The following is a 24,361-nucleotide window of genomic DNA, read 5'->3' as shown; positions in this document are numbered from 1 at the left end:
AAGTATTACGCCTTTCAGTATTGCTGGTTCGCCAATGTATGTAAACTCCATGGAAATGCGGAGCGCTGAGGCTTGTTAATGAGTAGTCGCTAGGATTTGGGCGCAATCGTAAGACGACGGCAGCATAATTAGAATCTCGCTGGTCGGAAGATCGACATGTGCGTAGCTTGCTCGAGTAAAACCGAAAGATTAGCTGCGGAAGTGTTGTTGCTTATGTATAAGGCGCTGGCAAGAAAGGCGACCCGAGGGTCTGGATGGCTAAAGCGGATGCACTACGCTTGGGGCTTGGCGACTGAGTTACCGTACTACGAGGGAATACGGTCGTCATATCATGCGATATGCCTAAAGCCGACGTTCTAAATCTCCTCCGTCGTGATTGGCCCACCTGCCTCCATAAGCGTTCAGATCAAACCGTTTGTGCCCTGTAGATTGATCTACAAAATCCTTTCTTGCTTTATATTATATTCGCAATACTGATACGACTTGTTCCTGACGGTGTAGGGCTTGGATTGGGTGTGGGTTTCGGTGGCGAAAGTACATCGGTTGCTAATTGCACTCGCTTGACGGGATTATGCGGCGGAGGATAATAGGCTGGTGGCTGCGTGGATCGGTGGAGGTGCTCGTCCATCAATTGCCTGATCATCTGTTCAGCCTGAGCCCAGCCGTCTGCCTCTGTAGCACCGTTCATCGGTGAACCAGATGGTGTTCGTAAGGGTAGCGCGTCTCGCATGGGCTCGTCCGTGCCTGGTGATCGGATGGCAGTCGGGGCCACCTCTTGTGTTGAGCTTGAAGAGGTCAAATTGTCGCCTACCCAGACCCATGAATGCTGAAGGCTGCCTTGAGCGTCTGCACTGACATACGCAATCATTTCCTCATCTTGTTCGAGTTGTTGACTGGTTGCCTGACCGCTGCGTACGCGATCAAACATTCTCTCTAGAAAGAACGCTACGTTCTTTCCACATGCCAAGTTGGTCTTCCGCACATTGCCGATAGTCCTCGAAAGGTGCAAGCACACCAGTGCAGCTTTGTAATCACCCTGGAAGCAAAGCACGAGGATGCATCGCCATAAGTGCAAACACACCGTATTGCTCGCTATCGATGCCACCCTCTCCTCCCACCCTTTACCCGAGTCTTGTTTGGGGGGATTATGTAAAGCCCTTGACACGTATTTTGCTGTATCCTGAGATACGGAGACGCAACGCTTCAAAGCATTAGCTCGCTCAGTTGAGCCCGATAAAGGAGTAAGGTTGCGCCGGTACATATGGAAGCGAGCGGATAATAGGCAGAAGATTGTAGGCAGCGCCATTACGTCAAACAATGCACTAGAGTCTGGTTGGTAAGCCTCGGGAAGGACCAGCAGTTTCAATCGAAGCTCTTCGTCGAAGCTTTGTAGAGTCTGAGGCAGGACAACGCTCGATCTTAAGACCTGGTGCAATGGTGCGTATAGGCGTGTGATGTGTATATTGGCCACAAAGCCATTGAAGTGTGCCGGTTTTGCCATTGAGCGGAACGAACTGTTGGGTTGAATATAGCGGTCTTCTAGAGTGGACGGTAGAGAGATCTCACAATCGCTCTCGTTGATGATCATAGGCTTGCTTGTTTCAAGAGAGATGATCCTTGATCGGCGTTAGCATTGGACGGCAGAGGAACGCGGAAGGAAAACCTCGTACCTATCACGAACATAGATGGACCACCAGAGCCTACGCCGGATCTCACCATCAACGACGGGCCAGCAATCAACCTCAGGGCAGATTTCTAGTTCTTGTGTCATCCTTGCTGCAGAAGCGAGCCACATAGAGCCTACGGAATGTATGTTGCTTTCAGTGGCGTATAAACTCAGCAGGAGTGCTGCTTGAGCAAAGGTGACTGATGATTCCTGCGGCCAGGGTTGGAGAACAGCAGTTGCAGTCTCATACATTGCCTGTCCTTTGGACGCCGTGGTAAGAGAGCCCATATGCTCAGCCCCGGTCTGCAAAGAGCCACAAGCTAGTACCGCAAAGAACAGCCCAACCCATTCACGGGAGCAGCCTTCGAATGTTTTTGACATATAAACCTCGTCCACTTCACGTTGGAACGTAGGCCAATGGACTGCGGGATACCACTCGTGTGTTGTCTCGAGGTAAGAACGGGCGAGGTACGCGAAGTCTGCGCGTGCTGGTATTTCAGATGGACACCAATTCGAAACTGCAGCGCTGCTGAGAGTCTGATGCGGCGTATGAAAGACACCTTTGGAATGCGTTCGGATGTTGCTACGAACGTCTTCGAAGTTATTCAAGGTTGAGAAGGATACCTGGCGTGGTCCCGGTAATGTGCCAGCGTGTGCTTCAGAAAGCCTGCGCTTTGTGTCCGTTCGTTCGGTATCCCAGGGGTCCTTTTCCGAGACCTTGGTTCGGAGCTGAGAGTTCATATGTGTTAACTCGGCAATTTGACTCTGGAGGTCCTGGACCTGTCTATGCAAGTCAGCGACCTTTGCCTAACTGTGGTCGTCCACGACTACGTACTTGATCGACGACATCCGGCGGTTGGTCTCCTTCGTGAACTGGCACCTATGGTTACGGCTCGAACATTCCGAGCAAGCCGATGTCTCCGTCGCATCGCACTGTTGTGGTCGTCAGCTACATGCCACCTGGACGCTCGACCTTCTGCTCCGAACTTGCTCATAAGCATGTTTCGTCTCGACGAGCCTCGGATGCATTTGAATGCACGCTCATTCGAAGTAACTAAGGTAAAAGATAGTCGTCTGAGCTGCCAGTACCCGGTCACCTTTTCCGCAGTCTCACTTGGTCGTTCCCAGTCGCCATCACTGAGAAATCGCCGGACAGAACTTGCTTCTCATGAACATATGGGCTCTCCCCACTGTGATTACTTACCTTCACTTTGCGTTCTCGACAAGCATCGCATGAAGGGTCTTTTCGCCGTTGCCTATACGCACGTTTCTGAGCATTCAGGTTCGCTGACGATACCTGAGTAGGGGATATCATTAAGCCAGCTCCATCATGATTCTGATCAGGGAGGCTTCCAGATGCAGTGCTGGGTGAATTCGAGTGGCTGTACGAGTTTGAGGAGTAACCCGGTGACCTGGAACCGAGCTGTGGGACTGTCGGTGCAGTCAGAGTAGTCGTGCGAGCAGCCGGATGTGCCATTGCGAATGGGCTAGGCGGAGGTATCATGGTCCGTGGTGACTGCCCGCTCGACCCTGGTGGAGTCTTGCGCATGTTGACAGGTAATCAAAGCGCTTGTAGAAGGCCGAGTATGAAAGTTAAACTTCCCCCGTGGAAAAAGAAACTCCGGGTGAGTTATCGTGGTTGTGGGGAAGGAGTAAGTGGTTTCGGCAGTAGCCGAGCACAACCCTACTATGAACGGGCCAACGGTGTGAACAGCTCGTAGTACCAGGTAGACGTGGTCAACCAATGGAAACCAGTCATCAACGCATCATGCTGCCTTGGCGGGATGCGAGTTGCGGAGGGCGAGAATTTGTGAATGAATAAGATGACTAATAGGACCACTCCCAGAGTGGAGAAGTCGTGCAAGCGAGCGATAAGTTGGGTAGGTTGAGTTATTCGGGCATACAAGCCGGAAGCGCGATAGTCGGGTGTTCCGTGTCGCTTCAGTGAGTGTTCTCAGCCAGCCGCTCGGCTGAGTGGCCGAGATGCCACAGCTTTGGGTTAGGACCAATGACTAGGCTCACTGGATTGGATTGCGAAGTGGTGTGTGATGATTGAAGATCCACGGTTGTGAGGAAATGAGGGACACTTCGGCAGATGGCAAGGGTATACGGAACGATATTAAATCTCGGCAAAGATCCGAAGGAGGAACGCTGGGTAATTCAGGGCTGTCGTATGGGGCGAGTTTGCTAGTCGTGATGCTGCACTGATCAGCTCCATACCTAGTTGCAGCGATATTCCCACTAGCACACCTTCTGGTAAAGTGGGAAAAGGTCCTTGTCCAGTCGCCACGTTTCGATATCGGATGAGTGTTATGAGCGGCGCTGAGGATTGGCGAAAGTGCTTCGTCCAAAGCACGTGTCGACTTGGCGGTGCGCTGAAATGAAAAGGAAGTTCGGGGACCCTGTACAGGTCTCTTTACCCTGGAAAAGTTGGGCAATTTAGCAAAGCTAGTCCAAGAACAACGGTAAGAAAGCTTCTCGTGCATTCGACATACCAGTATACGGGAGTGAGCAAAGTTTATTGCGGGTCGACAGTGCCACAGATGCCCAGATATGTCGTTTGGTTTCCGTCAACCAGTGGGCCCATAGAAGTCGTGCACCACTATCTTTTTGTGTCTCGTGAGTACTGCCCAATGGCTCCGTACACGGTCTATAGCTGAAGATGCTACTTCGACTGGAATGAGATCAAGCGATTGTTCTAGCTCGAATCCTACACGGGCTGGTAGCTCCGTTAGTAGACTCGGACGTAGATCCGGATGGTTAGTCTTACATGACAGCTTGTCCGGCTCTGATGAAGCCTTATGTTCCAGAAGATGATCGGTTCGTGCCTAAATGCCAGACGGTCCACATGGCTTCACCCAAAACGTCCAAGGCATACCTTTTCGGCGAGATTTATACAGGGGTCTACCTGCATGTGGCATTGAAGAAAGGCCCTTCGCTAACGCCTGTAGCGATGGCAGATGCACACGGGATTCCGAGTCTGCAGCACGAGGATTATTCGGTTGAAATGCTCTGGACTACCAAGGACGATGGCAAACAATGCGCAAATCGGTGTTTTTTTTTGCCCATCGAGCGGATAGGAACACCGTCTTGGTGGTTCACTAGCGATCACTTCCGACAGGTCTAGTGGGGTTCACGGACACTGTAGCCAGACCTGCTGAGCCACAGCACGTTGAGTGGTGGATTCACCGTGCACGGCAAGCCACAGCCACAGCAAGTGCCGTAAGTACTCCGATTCGTTGATGCATTCGACCTACGTAATCCTCACACTGATGTCACTAAGAACAAGATTGTTTTGTGCTAGGATTGAGGAAACGTCTCACCTCCTTTGGTAGGTGCAACAAGCGTTGAGGCAACACACTTCCTTGTTCTGGATACTGTTCCGAAAGCTGTTCTGCCCATGTCGCCGGAAAGCACCCCTGACCTTGCGGCGCCCGTCGACAGGTGTGGCACGGCTGCTTGTAAAACGTGGTTCCCCACGTTGCAGCGCGTGTCCGCGCCCGTCGCGGAAGCCCCACAGGCAAGGCCAGCGTATCGCTAGACCGTCCTTCAGGTTATTCTATGCTTGGCGTATACAGCGTTCCGGCCAGTCAAATGCGATGTGAAAAGCTTTGCAAAGCCGAGGTGACCAGAAACCAGGTCAAGGCGGGTGGAAATTTACTTCCAACTGCCGAACCGCTCGTCTAGACCGCGGAGTTCATGACCCTCGCCACCTGGAACTGACAGCTGCCGGATAGCAAGCCCGGATCGGTGCCTTACGAGGCTTTCGACGGGCGTCTCAAAAAAAAAAGTTGCCATGTTTCTGATGCACGGCAGGCAACGTCATGGCATCCGCACGAGCGAGCACCAATCTCAGTGGTCTATAACATCTGTTGAGTATGTCGATCTGGCCGTGCACGCCAACAGGGAGACCCGCAAAATGCTTCTACTGCATACACGATTTGGGCCTGCAACTCGGAGTTTTGATCTTTTTATAACCTGTGCGTCGTTGCACATGTCGCGTGGAGCGGGCAACACCATATGTTACATGCGACATGTGTCGTCAAGTATCGATTCAATGCTGTCCTCTGTGGCTGCATAGTCGTGTGTTTCTGCCGTTGAGGAAGACTCGAATGACAGTGGTAAAAGATCTACGAGTCTGATCGCTCGTTGATCATCTATGATTGCGCGGCCCCCTGACGGGTCGGTAGCTTCCGTCAAAGGAAGGCAGCCGATGGGATTTTGAGAAAGGCGACTGGGATGACAGGATGAGTAGCGTGCTGCGAAGCCGGTCATCTGCGAGAATGGGCCGAATGCGTCTTGGCGGACCCGAAGTTGAGTTCTGCAACCCGAGTTTGACATGAGATCGGCCCTCCGATAAGGCGCCGTTGGAGGTAGGCTAAAATTTCGCCGACGATCTTTCGCCTGGCGGTTTCCAACTACGACGATCAGCACATGTCAGTCCTGAGTAGGGATTTATGCAGAAGATCTTTCAAGCGCTTGGAGAAAGAGGAAGGCTTGTCGCTGGCGGGCAGATGGAGATGTGCGCAATTCGGAGTCGCGTTGGGGTAGAGGTGGCGACGTGACAACGCGTCCATTTCGCGGCAAAAGCTCCAGGTCGGCGAAGAGAGCGAGAACAGCATCCATCGACAGGACGGCCATTTGAAGGATTCACCATGTCGCTCCTGCAATGTCCACAATTCTCTTGGTGGTGGGGGATGATGTTGGGACAACGTCAAGTTCTTCGCACCTTCCATCCTGCCCTCGGACCACGATGCCGGTGTTGACGTCTACCAGTAGAGGTAGGCGCGACCCTTCTGTACCTTCGCTCGAGTGCTGCGTCTCAACAAATGGGTAGCACTCAATTCGCTTGATACCAAGGCGCGATGTCGTGGCTTTGGGAGACGAGACATGTTCCACACCAGTGTCTGCTATTCGCCTTGTGTGAGGCTTATAGACTGCTGCATACCAAGAGGCGGCAACCTTAACTAAACTTCCAAGCAACAGTCAAGACAGACTTTCTGCTGTGGCGCTGTTCGTGGTAGTAGCGTTGGGTCGATTCTGAACCACCTCATAGAAGACTAAGACCACAAGCCATCACATCACCCTCTGTTTAGCTACAGGTCATCGCGCACGTATTCACAACGGTACTCGAGACACAATCCGAGCAGATCGTCTTCAACGGTTCTTTCTACGACATGCAGGTGCACACGACCAACTACCCCTCATACGGGACTTAGCGCAAGGTACAGCCTCGGTACATAACCTAAGCATCGATGCAACTTCAGATAACGACGTCAGCACCGAGGTCACAACAAGAGCAATAGTAATCCACGATTAATCAACCCTTCAGTTCACAAACATATCCATATATGAGCATTTTTGTTGCATGCATCGCTCTATAACCATAAGTCCTCAAAAGCCCCATTGATACAACCATGGCATCTGCGCAACAAGATGTGCAACTGCACGACTTCTCCAACATCTTTAGCTTGAAAGGCAGAGTCGCAGTCGTGAGCGGCGGGTCGCGAGGCCTTGGTCTGCACGCAGCATCTGGGTATAAACTCTCTTCCGCCTAGTGTCACCTTCCTAATCCTCTCCAGTCTTCTCCAAGCCGGCTGCTCCAAGATATTCATCACCTCGCGCAAAGCCGACGCCTGCGACGCTGCCGTTGCAGCTCTCAATGCGCTTCCCAACAAATCCCCTGGCGCCCAGGCCTACTCCATCCCTGCAGATAGCTCTAAGGTATCTGAGATTGATCGTTTAGTGAAAGAAGTGAGCAAACATACTGATCACGTGGATATCCTCTTTGCAAATGCAGGAGCTACGTGGGGCAGTACGTTTGAAGAGACCGACGAGAAGAATGGTTGGGATAGAGTCATGGATTTGAATGTAAAGGGCGTCTTCTTTACCATTCAGAAGTGAGCTGTCCCCTTCCCTGTTCACCTCAATGTATCGGGAAGACTTGAATGAGAGACATGAAAGAGTTGACACGATTTAGATTCACACCCTTGCTCACAAAATCTGCAACAATGCAGGACCCCTCGCGCGTCATTGTAACAGGCAGCGTAGCAGGAATCGGTACTGGTTCCCTTGGCGAAACAGGAGCTTGGTCATACGCCGCTTCAAAGGCCGCAGTCCTCCATCTTGCACGTAACCTCGCTGTTGAGCTAGGGCCCAGGCATATTCTTGTGAATGGAATTGCTCCCGGCTTCTTCATGAGTAAAATGGCGGGCGTCTTGATGGAGAAAGCAGGTGGTGAGGACGCACTGGGAAAGAGCAATCCGAATGGCAGGACAGGAAAGCCAGAAGACATCGCTGCTGCGGTTGTGTATCTGAGTAGTAGGGCTGGTGGTCACGTCAACGGTGACACAATCGTGCTTGATGGTGGAAAGATTCATGGAAGTAACAAGCTGTAGAGGCTATAACAAGCACTAAGCCTCGCCTGAAGGAATACCCATTCCATGGATCCCTCGATATCCACTCTTCTCAGGCTTCTTCCATCCTTTCAACACCTTCTCCTTTACCGCCTCTTTGATTTCGTACACCTCGACCCTGATAGGTCGGCATGTACTCTTCATGCCTTCGTCGTCTTCTCCCTCTTTCTTCTCCTTGCTTCCACTAGCCTCCTCTGCCTGAGTCCAGCCCCAGCGACTCAGGTCTCCACCAGGACATGTGCTCAATGCGCACAGTAAGTCCTGCTCGGCGAAGAATGTAAGAAAACTGTCTTCCGTTGCAGGGCTAGCTTCCATGAAGTAACGACCCTGGGAATCTAGTCCGGTGACTTGGAAAACATTAAGCACATCGTGCACGTCAAATTCTGTGAGACCGTAGGGAAGAACAGAACGGACAAGGTTGGAGTGACAGTGGTAGTCGTAGGAAGCGCCTGTCAGCACGTTTCCAACTGCAGACATAGTTAGCAAGCTCACCGTCACCGATTCGGGCCTATGCAAACAGAACTGGAGAATGTGCAGACGGAAACGCCACTACGACTATGCTGAGAAAACATACCATAAGGATCACACCTCGTCCCCAAGAGATCATTACACCTTCCACCCCACTTTGTAACTCCACCCCTCTCATCCCTACTCGCTTCCCTTCCACTCCCATTCCCCTTCCCATCACTATCCCTAATCTCACATCCGTCTTCCACAAGCCCACAAAGTGGCCTCATAAACGGCAAACAACTCCACAGCCTATCACCCTGCACTACATGGCTTCCCTGCAGCTGCCTTGTCCTGCTGGCCCAGAACTTTTCTCGGGGATCATGCCGGTTCCAGACGTTCAGATCGCCTACTTGCGGGCCTTCTGGGGTCGAGAGGCGGAATAGGGCGCCGGCAGGTACGGTCCAGGCTTTTCCGCTGCGGGGTGGGACGACAAAATCTTGGGTTTTAGTCAAGTCGTTGTCAGGGGACAGACTACGAAGAGATGTGTAAAGAGCTGTTGGGGGATGAAGGGGGGAATCGGCGGAGGTGGGGAAATAGGCTGGGGCTGGAGGGATGTCGGTGCGGTCGTTGGCTGCCATAGTGACGATAAGAGGCGTATGTTGAAGAGAGATCCGGTGTATCGTGCAGGGGTTCACACGTGTATTGATATGGTGATGCGGATCGGAGTGGTGGATGTGGTTCGGTCCGCGATATGTCCCTTATCGGGGTATCTTTGCGGAGTAGAACCAACAGGTATCCACTCCTACACATTCATGAGCCGGTGCTAAGCGTAGTATCAGAAGGACAGGCCGATGTCGGATGTTTCTTGCCGTTGATTAGAATTGAGTATTTGACTCGACAGCTCTATCGCCGAGAATTCTTAGCCGATTACCTGTACGAATATGTAGTATGCTCATGTTCTGTCACCTCCTATCAATCTTTAGATTACATGACGGTGGCTGACTGTACACTTATTCCATTCAACCTATGTAGCACTTTTTGAACACCAATCTCCCAGCCTTTTTGAACCCAAATGCTATATGCGACGTTTATGAAGATGAGGCCTGAACAGTGAAACATGAAGAAGACTTATGGAGCTTACACGCCCGCGCTCTTCACATCCGCTTGATCGCCATTAACGGCTGCTTCAAGCTTATCCACTATTGTGCTACCCTCTTTTCGGCTGGGACTTGATTCTGGGCTGGGGATCTCGAGCGTATTCGATCGCTTAGGGCGGAAGGGGATGGGTGTGGTAGGTCTTGATGAAAGGAACTGTGCTGTGTCAGATGAAGAGCTTTACAAGAAGAGTGAGTAGGACTTACTGAGGAAGCAGCACTCAGCATGGCGATGAGAGAAGCTTGAACCACATCCTGGTGAATACCGACACCCCAGACCTTCTGACTGCTTTGTGCAGCTGTGCAACCAATGTAAGTTGCAGCCTTTGCGTCTTTGCTTGTACCGATGGTGTGTTCGTTGTAGTCTACAACGTCAAGGTCGATACCCAGACTCCTCAGTGCATCGGCCAGCGACGACAGCGCACCAGTACCCGATCCCTGAATCTTGTGTTCCTGGCCGTCAATTTCGATGACACCATTGAAGATTCGGCGCAGATTGCGGCTGCTGGCTGTTCGGCCGTCTTGTGGAGGCAAAGGTGTCTCCGAACGATCGGCCTTGATCTCGTAGTCGACCAGAGAGAAGCGGGGATTGCGCTTGAGGTGGTAGGCCTCTTCGAAGAGGTTCGTGATCTCGGTAGGCAGGAGTTCGCGGCCGAGCATGTCTGTCTCCTTTTGCACGACCTTGGAGAAGGCAATTTGGAGACCACGGGGAAGGTCGAGTTCCAGCTGGCGTTGAATAATCCAGGCAATTCCGCCCTTTCCACTCTGCGAGTTGACGCGGATGATAGCTTCGTAGGTGCGGCCAATATCTTGCGGGTCCAGGGGCAGGTATGGGATCTGCCACCGGCTCTCGTTGGTCGCGCCGTTCTTCTTGCGCATCTGGAAGCCCTTCTTGATCGCATCCTGATGTGAGCCACTGAAGGCGCACACGACAAGCTGACCTCCGTATGGTGCGCGAGGATGTATCGGAATCTTGTTGCAGCTCTCAACCATATCGATGATCGACTTCAGATCCGAGAAATCAATCTGTGGATGTATGCCTTGGGTGTACAGGTTCAGGCCTAGCGTAACGAGATCGACGTTTCCGGTGCGCTCTCCATTGCCAAACAGTGTGCCTTCTACTCGGTCTGCGCCCGCCATTTGTGCTAGTTCTGCTGCTGCAACCGCGCATCCTCGGTCGTTGTGTGGGTGCAGAGAGACGCAAATCTTCTCCCTCTCAGAGATGTTCTTGCAGAAGTACTCGATCTGGTCGGCGTAGACGTTGGGCGTCGACATCTCTACGGTGGCTGGGAGGTTGAAGATAAGTGGGTTTTCTACACTTGGTTCCCATGCCGCCTTGACAGCCTCGCAGACCTTGATGACGAACTCTGGGGACGAATCTGAAAAGGTCTCTGGTGAGAACTCATATGCCCATTCTGTACCGGCTTGCTCGGGATCATCCTTGGTTATTGATCGCGCGTACTTTGTGCATTCGACCGCGAGAGCAATTGTCTCATCGTCGTTCATGTTGAAGACAATCTGCTGGAAACACGGACTGGTCGCAAGGTACAGGTGGAGGATGGCCTTGCGCGCGCCCTTGAGGGAGTCGACGGTGCGGCGGATGAGCTCTTTGCGGCATGGCGAAAGGACCTGGATCCATACATCGTCTGGTACTATGCCGGGCGTTTGGATCAGGCGTTGTGTGAAGTCGAAGTCAGTTTGCGACGCGGACGGGAATGAGACTTCAATTTCCTTGTAGCCGAGCTTAACCAGCATGTTGAAGTAGTCCCATTTTTGCGCGCCATCCTGAGGTCCGTGTCAATTCCGCGTACTCAAGCGACTACATTAATAGGGTCGTACTTACCATAGGATCTACTAAACTCTGGTTACCATCTCTCAGGTCGGTTGACAGCCATCGTGGTGGCCTTTCAATTGTCTTGCTAGGCCATGTCCTGTCCGGCAGGTTCAACGGCTTGAAAGGTTGGTATTTCTTCCATGGCTCCTTGAGCATCGGCATCTTGTTGGAGATTAGATCAGCGAGTTGCTTGAGGCTCTACTCTGGACAATCGACTATCGTTCCTTCGCTCCAAAAAGATGAAGAGTCAAAAGGATATCTTGCGTGTGTTCACGGCGAGTCAACACTTTCTGAGTATTGGAAAGACGTAGGAGAAGAGCGCGCAGGCAGGGTATTAGTACAGCGAGAGGTATGATTCACCGTATGATTCACAACAAAAGAAAACTTTGGTCGGTGATACTAAGCCTCTAAGCCGGCCACTGGGACTGGCATATGACGATGCGGGGCGCAGAAATTCGCTTGCACGCGCCCTGTGCATTCAATTGCGGGGTCCGATTTCGGGCTGCCTGAACTATTACAAGCCGACAAATCAACACAGCCGGATTAATTGTTTACGAAGCGTTCGAGGCTCGACACGAAGACACGAAGCATGATGACCAAGGTGCGCATAGAAGTGGTGAATGTTTACAACCGCAAACCTGTTGTTTGTAGGAATTCCTTTTCAGCCTGTGAGTGTGACAGACTGCGGGTATTCCAGGCACATACCCATAGAGAAACGCACACTAATGCAATAGAGCGGATTGCCCGCGACAAGTAGATTTCCATTGACGTACACCACACCAGTTTGTCCTCACCGTTAACACCGTTCACTCAACCGGGAGCCAGCCGATATGTGGCTAGCCAAGCGCTTCCAGCTCAGCTAGAAGATAGGGACCCTTAGACCGCAGCACTCGACCTCACTACCCTTGACCCCAATAGTGCGCCCAAAGTACAGACTACCAAACTCTTGTACAAAAGCGCGGTCAGCCTCTGACCAAGTGTCTAGTCCCATGCGCGACAGGTCGTCTCTATCGACAACCACTGCATCGCTATCATTATCATCCTCTTCCCTCTCGCCTTGGGTATCCTCCTCGATGATCTGCGATAGCGACCGTATGAGTAATGAAGATTGGCGGTGAAAGTAAGCGATGATTGCTGTCTCCAACGACTGCGAGTACGCCGAGAGGTCACCAATCAACTCACGATCTGTCTCTCGCTCCGCGGTCCTATATGCATCTCTCTCGCCAGCCGAAGCCCACCACATGTAGCCCATGTATGCAAGCCTTGACCATGTTGTTGGCTCTACCGCCGTGTCATCGTATGCTTCGCTGAAGTCGTCGTCGGCGCGCTTGGTATCGACCTCATCTCGGGATAGTAGGGGCGCCGCATCATCGTTCTCTTCGTCGGTATATGGCTCGGGTGACGCTTCCGACCTGTTACGCTGTTTGAAGAGCTCTTTGTGTAGTAGCTTGTAGCGCGCAACGTCCCGCTGGCTGGCCTTGATCAAGCTGCCATCGCTGGTCCGTATCCGTGGCCAGCGTCGCTCTTGCGGCGGCGCGTCATATGTGGGTGGCAGTTCGACAATGATGTCGTACAGTTGTGTCTTTGTGACGATGATCTCATCAGTCGTGCACGCGACCCAGCCCTCTGAAGGCTCAAGGCCAGGTGTGTGTCCGCCGTCTTTGGGGTTGCGAAGATGTTGGAGAAGAGGAATGTCGTGTACGCCGATTGAGAAAAGGGAGGGTAGACGCAGGAGGTTTTCGGTTTCAGGCGCTAACCGCTCGGTGTCGCGGGGCGATATGCTAGAGAGGACAGAGAGGTTATAGACTGGCCCGTTAGCTGAAGGAAGCCCATGTATGATATCCAAGACGTACCAAACTCGCAAGCAGTCCTGACCGGCGGGAGACCCACAAAGAGAATGCGTTTCCTCAGCAAAGCCGCCTGTTGCAGCCGGAAGACCAATGGCCCGAATGTGTCCAGGAAGCGCTGTATAGACAGAGCTGGGTGGTAGTCTGGGAGGCTCTCCTCGTCTTTCATGACGGCGCTCACGGTCGAGATTGCGCGCGCTCTGCTGTGACCCTTGGACTCGCCTTCGTCGGAGACATGCCCTTTGCCGTGTCTTGAGACCTGTTCCTGCCAGAATTCTTCCAACGGCGTTACAGCTTCCGGGTCGTCCGCTAGGGTCGCAGCCAATCTCTCCAAGCGACCGGCAAGCAGCCAACTCCTTCCCAGCCTGCCAAATTTACCCTCTTTCTGTACTAATATTCCAACAGAAACGAAGGTGGCATTGCGATCCTCCGCGCTGGCGCCGCCCTTCGCAAACGCGCTGAGTCCAGCATATCCATCATGCGTAAAGTAGACGAGGTCATTTTGTACCGAGTGTAAACCCGAGGGCAGCGATTTGTATTCAACTGAGTTGTCTAAGGTGATGTCTGGTGTCGTTGCGCGTTTCCAAGCAATGGTGTAGCTGTAGCTGGTCAGCGCCTAGCTCCACGATGGTACTCTACCTGTCCAGTGTCGCATGACGTACCCAACTTTCTTGTCGAATTTGATGAGGAACAACGCTTCAACCCGAGGCGCATCCTCATTGTGAGAGTCTACATTAGTTGTGCTCGACTCGGTCGAGGCCGACATGGTGGTTGAGGGTTGGTTGAAGGCTAACAGCTGCTGAGCAGGCGGCCGTTGGTGATGCAACAGTCGCTAGGAACGCGTCGCTTAGCCTCGTCCGTCATCCCTGAGGTCTCCAGAACATCTCCCAACACTTCATACGCCATCCCAAGTTTGAGAACCCCAGAACCTTATCACTGCTTGATGGCACATTGCGTGTTAGATGACGGAATCTCACCACGCAGAAATGGAGTAGGGTTAAGAGATTGCGGTTCGGCCGGTGGTCGCACGCTTGCAAATGTACACGGTAAGGGTCAGTCACGCTGACAACAGTCTTTTAGTTCCTCCATGTCGAAAATAGTTCATATCGTGAACTCAACCATTACATTTACGAAATAGCGTTACATGTTACCACTTTGCTGCCCTGACGCGTGCCCAACTGCTCTCAGTCAACAAGTCGGGTGCGCATTCCGGAATTGATAGCCTGTTACAAGAGCGACTATGTGAAAAGCCTGGCCTAGGACAGCACAGATATGATGTATCTGGTGAGAGTGGCCCCATATATCGAATGAGCCGGGGCTGAGTCGCTCTGGCAGTCTTCCAACGAAGCAAGAAACTCCAAACAATAACACCAATCCTTCAGTAAGAAACCACTGAGCGCCGATTTCTTCACATGCACGACTCCATCCAAGTTTGCCAATGCCGTGGAAAATTGGAAGCATGGCTGTGATCGCAAGTGCACTAAAAGTACCACCACGAAGCGTCCTCATCTTGTTTCCACCACCACCAGTATCGAACAGTACAACAGCAGCGGCGACAGCAGCGCCCCCATTGAGGCACCAGTATACGCGCTGGGCCACGGGATCACAGCGAGCAGCATAATAAGTGGCCGATGACCCCCCACCCAGAGCGAGGAGACATATGCCGAAGATGTCGAAACGGCCCCAGCGATGGTGAATGCTGTAAGAATGACTCCGTAGTGTGTGAAACGTCGTACTGAGCCCAAAGCACAGAGCTGCCGCGCTTAAAGAGATGCCAAAGGCAAACTTGTCGCCAGTGGTGAGATTGAGTCTACTCGAAATAGCAGATCTGTGCAAGGTAATGCCAGCCCCAATAAATGCAGCACTACCCAGAAGATGAGTCCAGATGTTCATCGTTTCCATATGAAGGCAACGCCAGAGACGAAAGGACCTCTTGTATGAATGAGTTGGCATGGGATGTCCGCTGACGATGAAGTCATTATCTTGGAGCCATCCTGGGATATCGTCTTTTGTTCCTATCACAGGCCAATATGGCTTGGTATCTTTTTTGCAATGTAGCTTCAGACGGCCGGTGGAACCCGATGAGATAGATTCTAGTGAGGATTTTGCGTCTTTGACCATGTTTGCAGTCGAGCCTTCATGCCATAGTAGCTGTCGCAAATAGTGAAACCTTGGGTAAATGTCGCATTGACAACGAATGTACTTACACGCGTAGTCGATCTTAGATCGCTTCTTGCTTGTGATGCGCGTGGATCTTAGTGAAAAAAAGCCATTGGCGCAAAACTCAGGCACGAATATCAGAATAGGATAGACCTTCGTGAGGGTTGTTTTGTTGCGTGCGGCAGCGCTCGACCATAATCCCGCACCAGCCTAGGCGCGACTTCGGCCGTTCTTCTAGCAAAAGGCACCACCCTGTAGAGCAGCGTGCCTTTTGAGCGCATCCCTCAATGCAGTCGTGATCCGAACAGCTCCGCACAAGAACTGTTGTTCACGCGAATGATGATGCTGAGAAAGTAGATGACTGACGTCATGTGGCTGGCGCGCTAGCTCCTGGCAGCCACAGCTCTGAGTTGTGTGTGCCTCACTTGTCACGCACCCTCACGAGCCTTGCGTTGCCTTACCCATCGATATTACCATGACTGGCCTATTCGCGCTTAGTCATTGTGTCCGAGTAGATCGCTGCCCAAGCCTTCGCGCTAGTCGTCTGTTCGAAGCGTCGTAATGTCCTCCTATCGGCACTTAGCGCCACGTCCACAGGATGTGCCTGCCGTCGCGCCTGGCAACAGTAGAGCGGGATCTGTTAACAGGACCCCTTCGAGAGTGGCGGCAGCTTGCACCACATGCTGCGCGCGGAGAACCAAGGTCTTCCTCCCAATTTGCTACTAAGGTTGACAAGGTTTCTCTAGACCGGAAGCTAATCTCAAACAGTGTAACGGTGAGAGACCAGCCTGTCGTTCCTGCGTGGAGCGAGAGACGGCACGTGGATATGATCCACCTACTGGCACATTGCTCGCGCAGGCGCAGAAGAGAAAGATCGAAGAACTAGAGACCGACAGGAGCTCGTTATATGAAGTCATATGGTATCTACAGACAGCCTCTCCGTCCAAAGCTACGGCATTGTTGCGACACATGCGAGCTGCTCAGGGTGAAGATCTTGGCGTTATCTTCAGAACCTTCGAAATGAATCGTCCTAGTTCTTCCATGTCTGCGGCAGCTCCTGAAATCGATGCCCGCAAGGGCTATGCATCACCGGTAATAAACGATTATTCCTCTTCGGCAATGCTCTCTATGCCAGAAGTCATGGACCATCCCAACTTCTCCGTTGCTCAAAAAAAGCAGTTTAACATGACGGCCATTACTCTACTTGCTCCGAACCAGCAAGATGCATCCGTCGACAAGATCGACGGCTCGCTCGATATGTTTTTCGGTTGTGTGGGTGCGCTTTTCTACATCATGAACAAGGATGACGTTCAGACAAGCATTGCAGCAATGAAGGCTTCAGGTGTTGGCCACATACCACTCGGAGACGTGCTCACCAACGGGATTAATACACAACTGCGCACATACGCCGCAGAGCTTGCGGGCATGGCAGCCATCGGCGTCGTTCATTCCCAACTCGCTGATCCCGAAACGGCGCCGCCACCTGAACTTGCCGACTACTTCTATGCAGTCGCAAAGCATGGACTAGACTCTGCCATATCGTTCAGTCCGCTTCGAGCAATGAAAATATGTTCGTTACTTGGAATGTACAATATCGTGGTCAAAGCCACAGTCGCTCTAGCTTATATTGGTATGATTCTACACCTGAACATTTCCATCGGAAATGTCACGACTTACCCTTTTCCAGAACTTGGACTAAGTCTACCCCGTAATCAGAAAATTAGTCTTGAAACTTGCCCGCCGGGCTGGTCTCCTAGTTACTACGAAGATATTCGCCGCACATATAGGACTCTTGTTCACCTGCAATGGTGAGTACTGATCTCAAATCAGGTACAATCTGTTACGATATTGACCCTTGCATCAGCTGGCTAAGCGCATCACTTGACCATGATTCAGATTCGGTGATTCAAGATATCACCTCACCTTCAGACGAATTGGACGTACCGCCAGAAGACATGATCCGTCATGAATGCGTCAAAGTGTCCATCATCAAGGCAAGCATGCTTCGTCGCCTGCCAACAAAAGCTCCTGTGCTTGAAGGTACCATACTTGAGTACCGTGTACGATTGTCGAGATTTCATGCGCGTCTTCCCGAATGGATGTCAATTGGTTCCTTGTTAGGGGGCGAAAACACTGAATTCATGGCCACACTCCGTCCCGTCATGTACTATGTCCATCTGTTCTATCTGTCAGCCATGATGCTGCTATCAAGGCGGCTAATCATAGCATATATTCCGCTGGATGTGGTCGGGAGCGTGACTCTCTCATCGGAAGCACGACGAGCCATCGAAGAAGGTTACCTGGCCGCGGAAACGAACGCTTCCGTTATGGATCTGATGCTACAGGAAGGCAAAGTAGTACAAGTATGCTGGCTGTGCATGTACGTCAAACATTGACTATGAGCTGGAAAGGTGCTAACAATACATCTTAGTTATACCTCTTATACAGCGGGTATCATGATCGCTCACAAAGTCTCGCAAAATGCACTGCACAATGAGCCATTTGCCAACGGCATGATTCTGCTGAGCAAATGTATCGGCGTTCTTGGATACTGTGCGATCAAGGATGCACTTGCTGGAAGGTTTCACGACATCCTTACTGAGCATATGAGTATGCTTCGACACTACGAATCTACTCTAGCTGGAAGCGGGAATACTGCTACTCCATCTTCTTCATCGAACCATAGCCTCTTCATCTTCCAGCGCGGCTCATCGAATCTCCATATCGCAGCTCTCGACTTGCTTCGAACCATACACCATCCTTTCGGTGGTCTGAGAGATGTCACAGCACAGAACACGCTCTCGAATCGCGCTGAGACAACCATGGGGACACATCTCGAGTGGATATACGAGCTTGAAAGTCAAGATCTTGCGCAGGCACGGCCGAAGGATAGTAAGCTGGCGGATGTCGTTGACGCTAAGATCGAGCCAATGACTCCTCTTTGTTCATCATCGGAGCAGGATGCCCCTATGCAGAAGCTACTGGCTCAGCCTCGGCGCGAGGCTTGGACGAAATGGACCCCCGCAACATGGCAAAATTCGTTCCACATGCCTCAAAAGTAGACTGATGAATGCATCGGCGTTCCCACGAACGAGAATACTTCTTTGGTACAAGCACCATTTACGTACTCGAGCTTCGGAGTACTGCGTCGAGGATTGTGTGCACGTTGACGCCCGCAATTTCCCCATTGTCCGACAGAGCAATACACTACAAGAGCTAGCAAAGTTCTATCATCTGTAACTTTGAGCGAGATGTATACCCATATGATACCAGAGTCCCTACAGTGCGTACCACAACTCATATTGATCGTCGTTCATGAGAAAGGATCTAGGTTCAGCGCCGATGACTGAACAAACCTGTGACGTCGATCGTAGATTCTCACATCCTGCTGCTTAAGGTACCATGTCAGCACAATCAAACATCCCATTGTGGAATCCTTTGGTCATCGAAACCCTGGATGAACATGCTAAGGGAAATACATACCCCGTCCACCACGACTAGCCTAGCATGTAGGCAGTCGACATAGCGAAACCAATATGATTCATGATTCCAAGTCCAAAGACAGCACTTGGTATCGGAGCCCAATATGATGTCCCTGTAATACTGACCAAGATGCAAAAGATAGCGAACTGAATGAGGGTGATAAACCAATTATGTACCACATCTTACGTCATAACCCCGCTTTCAACCAGCAACCATTGTGTGCGTCTGAATCGCTTTGCGAGACCGTTATATTCGCGACTCTTTTAAGTTGTCATTTTTACTTCCCATCATGACGCATCCTGCACCCAGTCACGTTGCAACGAAGGATCTTTTCAAGCTAGATGAACGGACTATCATAAGTTTGGCTCACTGACCAGGAAAACTCCTAGATCTAACACTAATTTCAGTTTCGGGGGGTGCCGGTGCAGTAGGCACCGTCGTTGGTAAAGCAATCCTGGAGAGTGGCGGAGATGTCGTCTTCGTCGATGTTTCAACCCCCAATCCTGAAGCCTGGAGTACGCTAGCTACAACAAAACCGTCAAGCCTGTTATAACCTTCCCTAGGCTCGCTTCAGGAATATGCTAGAGCCAGCAACACTTCCGCAACTTTCCAAATCCTTGATGTCCAGGATGAAGCCAGCATCACGTCAGCCTTCACCACCATCCGTACCACAATCCGCCATCCGATCCGTGGCCTTGTCTCCTGTGCAGCGATCTCTGGGGAGAGCGATGCATGTGACTACCCCATTTCGACATTTCGGAAGATCCTCGACATCAATATTTCCGGAACCTTCCTCATCGCCCGTGTCGTAGCAAATGAACTCCATTCCACTAATCTACCAGGAAGCATCGTCCTCTTTGCCTCAATATCCGGTCATATTTCTAACCACGGAATTAATACCGCCGCATACAACGCCTCAAAAGCGGCTGTGCACCAACTCGCTCGTTCGCTCGCGGCGGAGTGGGGGCATCCGCAGAATACCTTCCCAGGCAGTAAGAATTATCCCTAGACGAACTGCATGTGAGACGTGCACTGATTCTGTACACGTACCTTTTTAGGCACAGTCACAGAGACGAATCCGAACCCAAGCCAAGAGCCTCGGAAAATTTACCCGCCAATTCGTGTTAACACTATTAGTCCCGGACATATCGATACGCCCCTCAGCGCGGAGGCGCGGAAGAGGGGGCTGACAAAGGAGTGGGCTAAGCAGAATATGTTAGGGAGGATTAGCGTGCCCGAGGAGTTTCGGGCGCCCGTGCTGTTTTTGTTGAGCGAAGGGAGCAGTTATGTTACTGGGTCTGTGAGTTGATTCTGATACTCTGATTGAGAAAGAACCCTGCAACTAATGAGAACCTTCTAGGATTTGAGGGTCGACGCTGGACATTGCGCATGGTAGAAATTGGCTAGGAAGATATGCTGTTCAATTCATTCAGAGATCAAAGGTATGTATGCACAAGAAGAATTCTAAAAAGAACCGGGAAAAGATGTCGACCGTTTACTTTCCTACCACCAACGCCTCGCTTTCTCGGAAATCTCTATACAAGAACAATGCTATTTCATCAACCACCGGACCGTCGCTTCCAACCATGCGTGAAGAACAAAAGCCACAGACTGTCTACTCGTTGATCCTGTGTTGCCAGACCTCTTGCTCCGCCCTCGCAGAGTAGGTGCTGGCACCAAGAATAGCCCTCATCTGGTCGACACCAGTGAAGAGAATCTGTCTGGCGACGAACCAGCGGATACCCTCAGTGCAAGGCGGGCTGGTCAAGCTACCCTGGTAGGTCCAGAACTCATTGAAGTAGAGAACGCTGTCAAGCAGAGGTCCAAAGTCCATAGTACACGGCTGCTCAACACCCATTTCTGCGTAGCCGATCATGGAAGGTAGTTGCTCGAAGAAGGTCGAGTTGTAGTTACCGGGATCGAGACGAATGGCCATGACGGCCTTTTCGTGGCCAGTGGCGTCGACGTGGACAAGATGGAGCTCGGCTTTGCTGCGATCACCACCAACGGAATGATCAGCTGGGGCGTGAATGTGCCAGCCCTTAAGGTAGACGGTCTCGTTGTCGTAGGTGAAGCTTGGGTGCGTTGTCCAATCAATCTCTCCCTCTACTACGGCCTCCTCGTGCGCGACAGTGAATGCGGGTCCATAGCCCCAGTTGTAGAAGTTACCGGCGATGCTGCCGTTGTACTTGAACTTGGGCACATGGTTTAAGGCTAGTCCGTTACCGAGCGAGAGGGCGATGGGAGACTGTTGGGTTCCGGTTTGGCAGAGATGGTAGTCGGGGTGGATCCTTCCCCAGTTGAAGGATGCTTCGTAGGCCCAATCGTTATCCGTTACATTGCCCGGAGTGACTTGTTGCTGTCTTGTGGTGAGGTGTACATGGCGTTTGGCGTTGGTGTGTTGAGGGCAGCTAAGCGCTGCGGGCGCCAGTGTGGCGGCGGCAAGAAAGATAGGTTGGAGTAGCATGGTGACAGTGCAGATGTTTGTGTGATATGAGGGTGCAAAGAGTCGATTGGATGACTGATTGGAATGCTGTGATATCGAACTTTCTTGTTGCTTGAGGACATCTTATATATAAAGTAGAGAAGCCATAAAATGAGCCTTCGCCTTCACAATTCACGGAACTATCCTAGCTCTCTAGGCACAGAGCTCTGCCGTTTCCTACGAAGCCGCCAAGCGCACGTTATTCACGTCTTTCCTGTGCGCCATGGAAGGTCTACCATCGCCAAGCCCTATTTCTTTACTACGGTTGCGCAGCCCCCTCCGACTGCGCAGCAGGTACCATTAGCAAATGCACTTGGTTTCCTTGGGAGGCGGCACGAGCTTGTATGATGGAAACAAAACATTCCGGCCTACCCTCGTAACAAGCCTAGATGCTAAGCATGAACCCTGCTTTCACAAGAAACGCTTGGTTGCCGAGAGCCATAGCGCAGGGGCGAGATCGCTCCGTTGCCTTCTCCAGTTATTCCGGCGATCTTGGCGGGGAACAGTCGCGTGGCTCATGGCAATGCATTAACACTGGGGGTTCAGCGGTGCGGAGACTTGGCGTGGAGATATCGTGACTATTGTGTACTGTAATAAGCACAGCGTTTAAGGATGCCGGGAGAGGCTGAGTTGCTTAAGATGATGACACGCAGCGAGGATGATACAGTCGGTCCGTTGCGGGAACGTCAAAGCGTAACCTTATCACTGCTTAACAATTCTTGACGCGTGGCATAAGTGTGATGCGACGACTAGGTAGCCTCGTAAACTGAAGACAAAATACAACTCACTATCATCTGGAGAGGATGTAGATGTTTCCGCAAGGCGGAGCGGAATGGCCTAAACGGTTGCGGACCTAGACCCATCGAATCACGCTGTGCAATATCCTCCACCGTTAGCTTGCCCGCAGATCGATCCTGCCATGCAGCTTCTCAGACGTGTGCCGCCGCTACTGAGCAAAAGAGTGTATGATTAATCAGGGAAACACCACTCGCTAGAGCGAGGCACTGCTCAGTTGGTAGAAATCTCCGCCGTCAAACCGAAAACAGTCGCTGAAACCGATGCAGGCCGACAACCGCTCTCGGATCTGTCATCAGTCACCTCTGCGGCATTCTTGGTATTTGTAGCGCGTAGGGTGGCCAAGAATTCACTCCACCACAGAAGCCAAGAGACGGAATCGTCTGGACACAGTACGTACTAGAGGTGAGACGGGACGCGCAGCCCAGGGCATTCATTTGATGTATGACGGTATGATGCTGCCTACAGAGGAAGAAGAGCAAATTATGTGGAAGAACGGAATCCGGTGTCTCCGACCTTGATGCCCAATTGGCTCTGCGTACGCGCTTCGACATAGAACCACGAGGGAGGGACAGAGCGGACCAACAACCTTGAACACTGGCGATCAGCTGGCAGTTGGGACCACTTAGTGAAGTAGAAATAGGAATCAGAACAGAGAGTTTAAGAAGACCGCGACAGGATATCAGAAGAAGGGCGAGCTTTCCGGAGAACGGATCTCGGAATTCCGCAAAATGAACGTTTTGTCCATGTTGGCTGAGTTGTGCCCAAGGTATCCACTCAGCTGTTCGGCGTTATTCACATTGGTGTCTTACAGAGCGAACGATAGTGCATTCTTTGAGGACTCGTTGTCGCATTGGTGGTATAAGTCAGAAAACACCAACTCCTCGTACTGATGCAGATCACGGCGGTACCAAACCTTGGCGATCAGTAACCCGGCCATACTACCTCGTCGCAGTCAGGATGCGCGAAAGCACCGTTGCTCATTTGGTACTCGTACTCCAGATCCGGCTGAAACTCCCAGTACAAGCTTTCAGCGTCGCTCGCCATCTTGAATGTGTATGCAGCTGCATCGTCGTCAACGTATACCTTGGGGACACCATTGGCTGCTGCCGCCTCAACCTTGAGTTGGACATCGCAAGAGCGTTCCATGAGGGTATAGAGGAACGCGGCTTCGTCAACAGTACCTCCTACGGTCTGTGTGGTGTCAGCTTCAGCTGGATGCGGAAAGGAGGCCGCATGGTACATACCAGCAAGCCATGATTTCTCAGGACCATGCCCTTGCCCTTTGCCCCCAAAGCCGAGGCCAGCTTCTTGCCCTCTTCCTCGCTGAAGACGACGCCACCAAAGTCTTCATATACGGCTTGTGCATCGCCGTAGAAGTAGCATACGTCCTGGTTCAGCATTTCCAATGGCTTTGCAAAGGCACTCCACGCTTTGCCTGCCTTTCCATGACAGTGGCACGCCGCGTTGACGTCGGGTCTCGCCTTGTGTATCGCCGAATGTATAAGGAAGCCTGCTGCGTTTGCGGGCCTGCTTTGATTGCCTCCTACTACGTTGCCGTCGTAATCGACCAGGACCATGTCCGATGCCTTGAGGAGACCAAAATGCTTTCCGAGCGGATTGGTCCAGAAAGTATGTGGGTTCTCGGGATCTCTCACGCTAATGTGTCCTAGAGGGTGTGTGTACGAAGTCAGTCTATGTCTCACATGCAGTCGGTACAGGGGAATGGCTTACCGCTCATGCCTTCGGTCAGGCCGTTCCGTGCGAAGACGCGGAAAGCGCCTAGGGTACGTCAGATGAAGTGTTTCAAATCGCGTGCGCATTGCACTGACCGGCCATGTGTGATAGTATCCACGCGCGATGCTTGTCATACGAGGAGAAGAGTGGGATTCCAGGGAGGCAAACACCCTGGGATATGGCTTGCAGCGGCGTCAATTCCTTGGTCGCGTCGTCTTTGGATCGTGGAACGACCTGCTTGGTTTGCGTGACGGGCGCTGGTTCGGCCTGGACAGCGGAGGGTGCCATGTTGGGATGGGATGGGATGGGACGCGATAGAGCCTAGCTGTGAATG

General features: G+C 51.9%; 10 protein-coding genes across 10 annotated transcripts; 3 read left to right on the top strand and 7 right to left on the bottom strand.

Moving 5' to 3' along the window:
* Positions 1-454: 454 nt before the first annotated feature.
* GT037_000526 (c6 transcription factor) lies at positions 455-3,215 on the bottom strand (the record flags this gene model as incomplete). The annotated part of the gene is made up of 4 exons (XM_038925573.1): positions 455-1,616; positions 1,671-2,450; positions 2,502-2,599; positions 2,871-3,215. 4 exons carry the CDS (start codon positions 3,213-3,215, stop codon positions 455-457), a joined length of 2,385 nt encoding a protein of 794 aa, XP_038791429.1.
* Positions 3,216-4,619: 1,404 nt separating this feature from the next.
* GT037_000525 (uncharacterized protein) lies at positions 4,620-4,793 on the top strand (the record flags this gene model as incomplete). Its single annotated transcript, XM_038925572.1, has 1 exon — positions 4,620-4,793. One exon carries the CDS (start codon positions 4,620-4,622, stop codon positions 4,791-4,793), a length of 174 nt encoding a protein of 57 aa, XP_038791428.1.
* Positions 4,794-7,083: 2,290 nt separating this feature from the next.
* On the top strand, positions 7,084-8,064 carry GT037_000524 (bile acid 7-dehydroxylase 1 3; the record flags this gene model as incomplete). The annotated part of the gene is made up of 3 exons (XM_038925571.1): positions 7,084-7,202; positions 7,249-7,566; positions 7,647-8,064. 3 exons carry the CDS (start codon positions 7,084-7,086, stop codon positions 8,062-8,064), a joined length of 855 nt encoding a protein of 284 aa, XP_038791427.1.
* A 15-nt stretch (positions 8,065-8,079) lies between these two features.
* On the bottom strand, positions 8,080-9,170 carry GT037_000523 (uncharacterized protein; the record flags this gene model as incomplete). The annotated part of the gene is made up of 2 exons (XM_038925570.1): positions 8,080-8,549; positions 8,657-9,170. 2 exons carry the CDS (start codon positions 9,168-9,170, stop codon positions 8,080-8,082), a joined length of 984 nt encoding a protein of 327 aa, XP_038791426.1.
* A 499-nt stretch (positions 9,171-9,669) lies between these two features.
* Positions 9,670-11,718, bottom strand: GT037_000522 (2-isopropylmalate synthase; the record flags this gene model as incomplete). The annotated part of the gene is made up of 3 exons (XM_038925569.1): positions 9,670-9,843; positions 9,894-11,471; positions 11,530-11,718. Coding segments are annotated over 3 exons (1,941 nt in total), but the record flags the coding sequence as incomplete, so codon positions are not given.
* Positions 11,719-12,379: 661 nt separating this feature from the next.
* On the bottom strand, positions 12,380-14,133 carry GT037_000521 (uncharacterized protein; the record flags this gene model as incomplete). Its single annotated transcript, XM_038925568.1, has 3 exons — positions 12,380-13,326; positions 13,374-13,966; positions 14,030-14,133. The coding sequence occupies 3 exons, from the start codon at positions 14,131-14,133 to the stop codon at positions 12,380-12,382; spliced, it is 1,644 nt and encodes a 547-aa protein (XP_038791424.1).
* A 422-nt stretch (positions 14,134-14,555) lies between these two features.
* Positions 14,556-15,488, bottom strand: GT037_000520 (uncharacterized protein; the record flags this gene model as incomplete). Its single annotated transcript, XM_038925567.1, has 1 exon — positions 14,556-15,488. One exon carries the CDS (start codon positions 15,486-15,488, stop codon positions 14,556-14,558), a length of 933 nt encoding a protein of 310 aa, XP_038791423.1.
* Positions 15,489-16,295: 807 nt separating this feature from the next.
* GT037_000519 (short chain dehydrogenase) lies at positions 16,296-20,310 on the top strand (the record flags this gene model as incomplete). Its single annotated transcript, XM_038925566.1, has 6 exons — positions 16,296-17,335; positions 17,392-17,907; positions 17,959-18,419; positions 19,418-19,525; positions 19,574-20,002; positions 20,069-20,310. Coding segments are annotated over 6 exons (2,796 nt in total), but the record flags the coding sequence as incomplete, so codon positions are not given.
* Positions 20,311-20,625: 315 nt separating this feature from the next.
* Positions 20,626-21,477, bottom strand: GT037_000518 (uncharacterized protein; the record flags this gene model as incomplete). The annotated part of the gene is made up of 1 exon (XM_038925565.1): positions 20,626-21,477. The coding sequence occupies one exon, from the start codon at positions 21,475-21,477 to the stop codon at positions 20,626-20,628; it is 852 nt and encodes a 283-aa protein (XP_038791421.1).
* Positions 21,478-23,214: 1,737 nt separating this feature from the next.
* On the bottom strand, positions 23,215-24,315 carry GT037_000517 (uncharacterized protein; the record flags this gene model as incomplete). The annotated part of the gene is made up of 4 exons (XM_038925564.1): positions 23,215-23,484; positions 23,538-23,959; positions 24,025-24,072; positions 24,123-24,315. 4 exons carry the CDS (start codon positions 24,313-24,315, stop codon positions 23,215-23,217), a joined length of 933 nt encoding a protein of 310 aa, XP_038791420.1.
* Between the last annotated feature and the right edge of the window lie 46 nt (positions 24,316-24,361).

Source organism: Alternaria burnsii (assembly GCF_013036055.1).
Source record: "Alternaria burnsii strain CBS107.38 chromosome Unknown 705, whole genome shotgun sequence".
Classification (NCBI taxonomy): domain Eukaryota; kingdom Fungi; phylum Ascomycota; class Dothideomycetes; order Pleosporales; family Pleosporaceae; genus Alternaria; species Alternaria burnsii.
The sequence above is the reverse complement of the archived record's forward strand: the minus strand, read 5'-3'. Positions and strand labels throughout refer to the sequence as shown.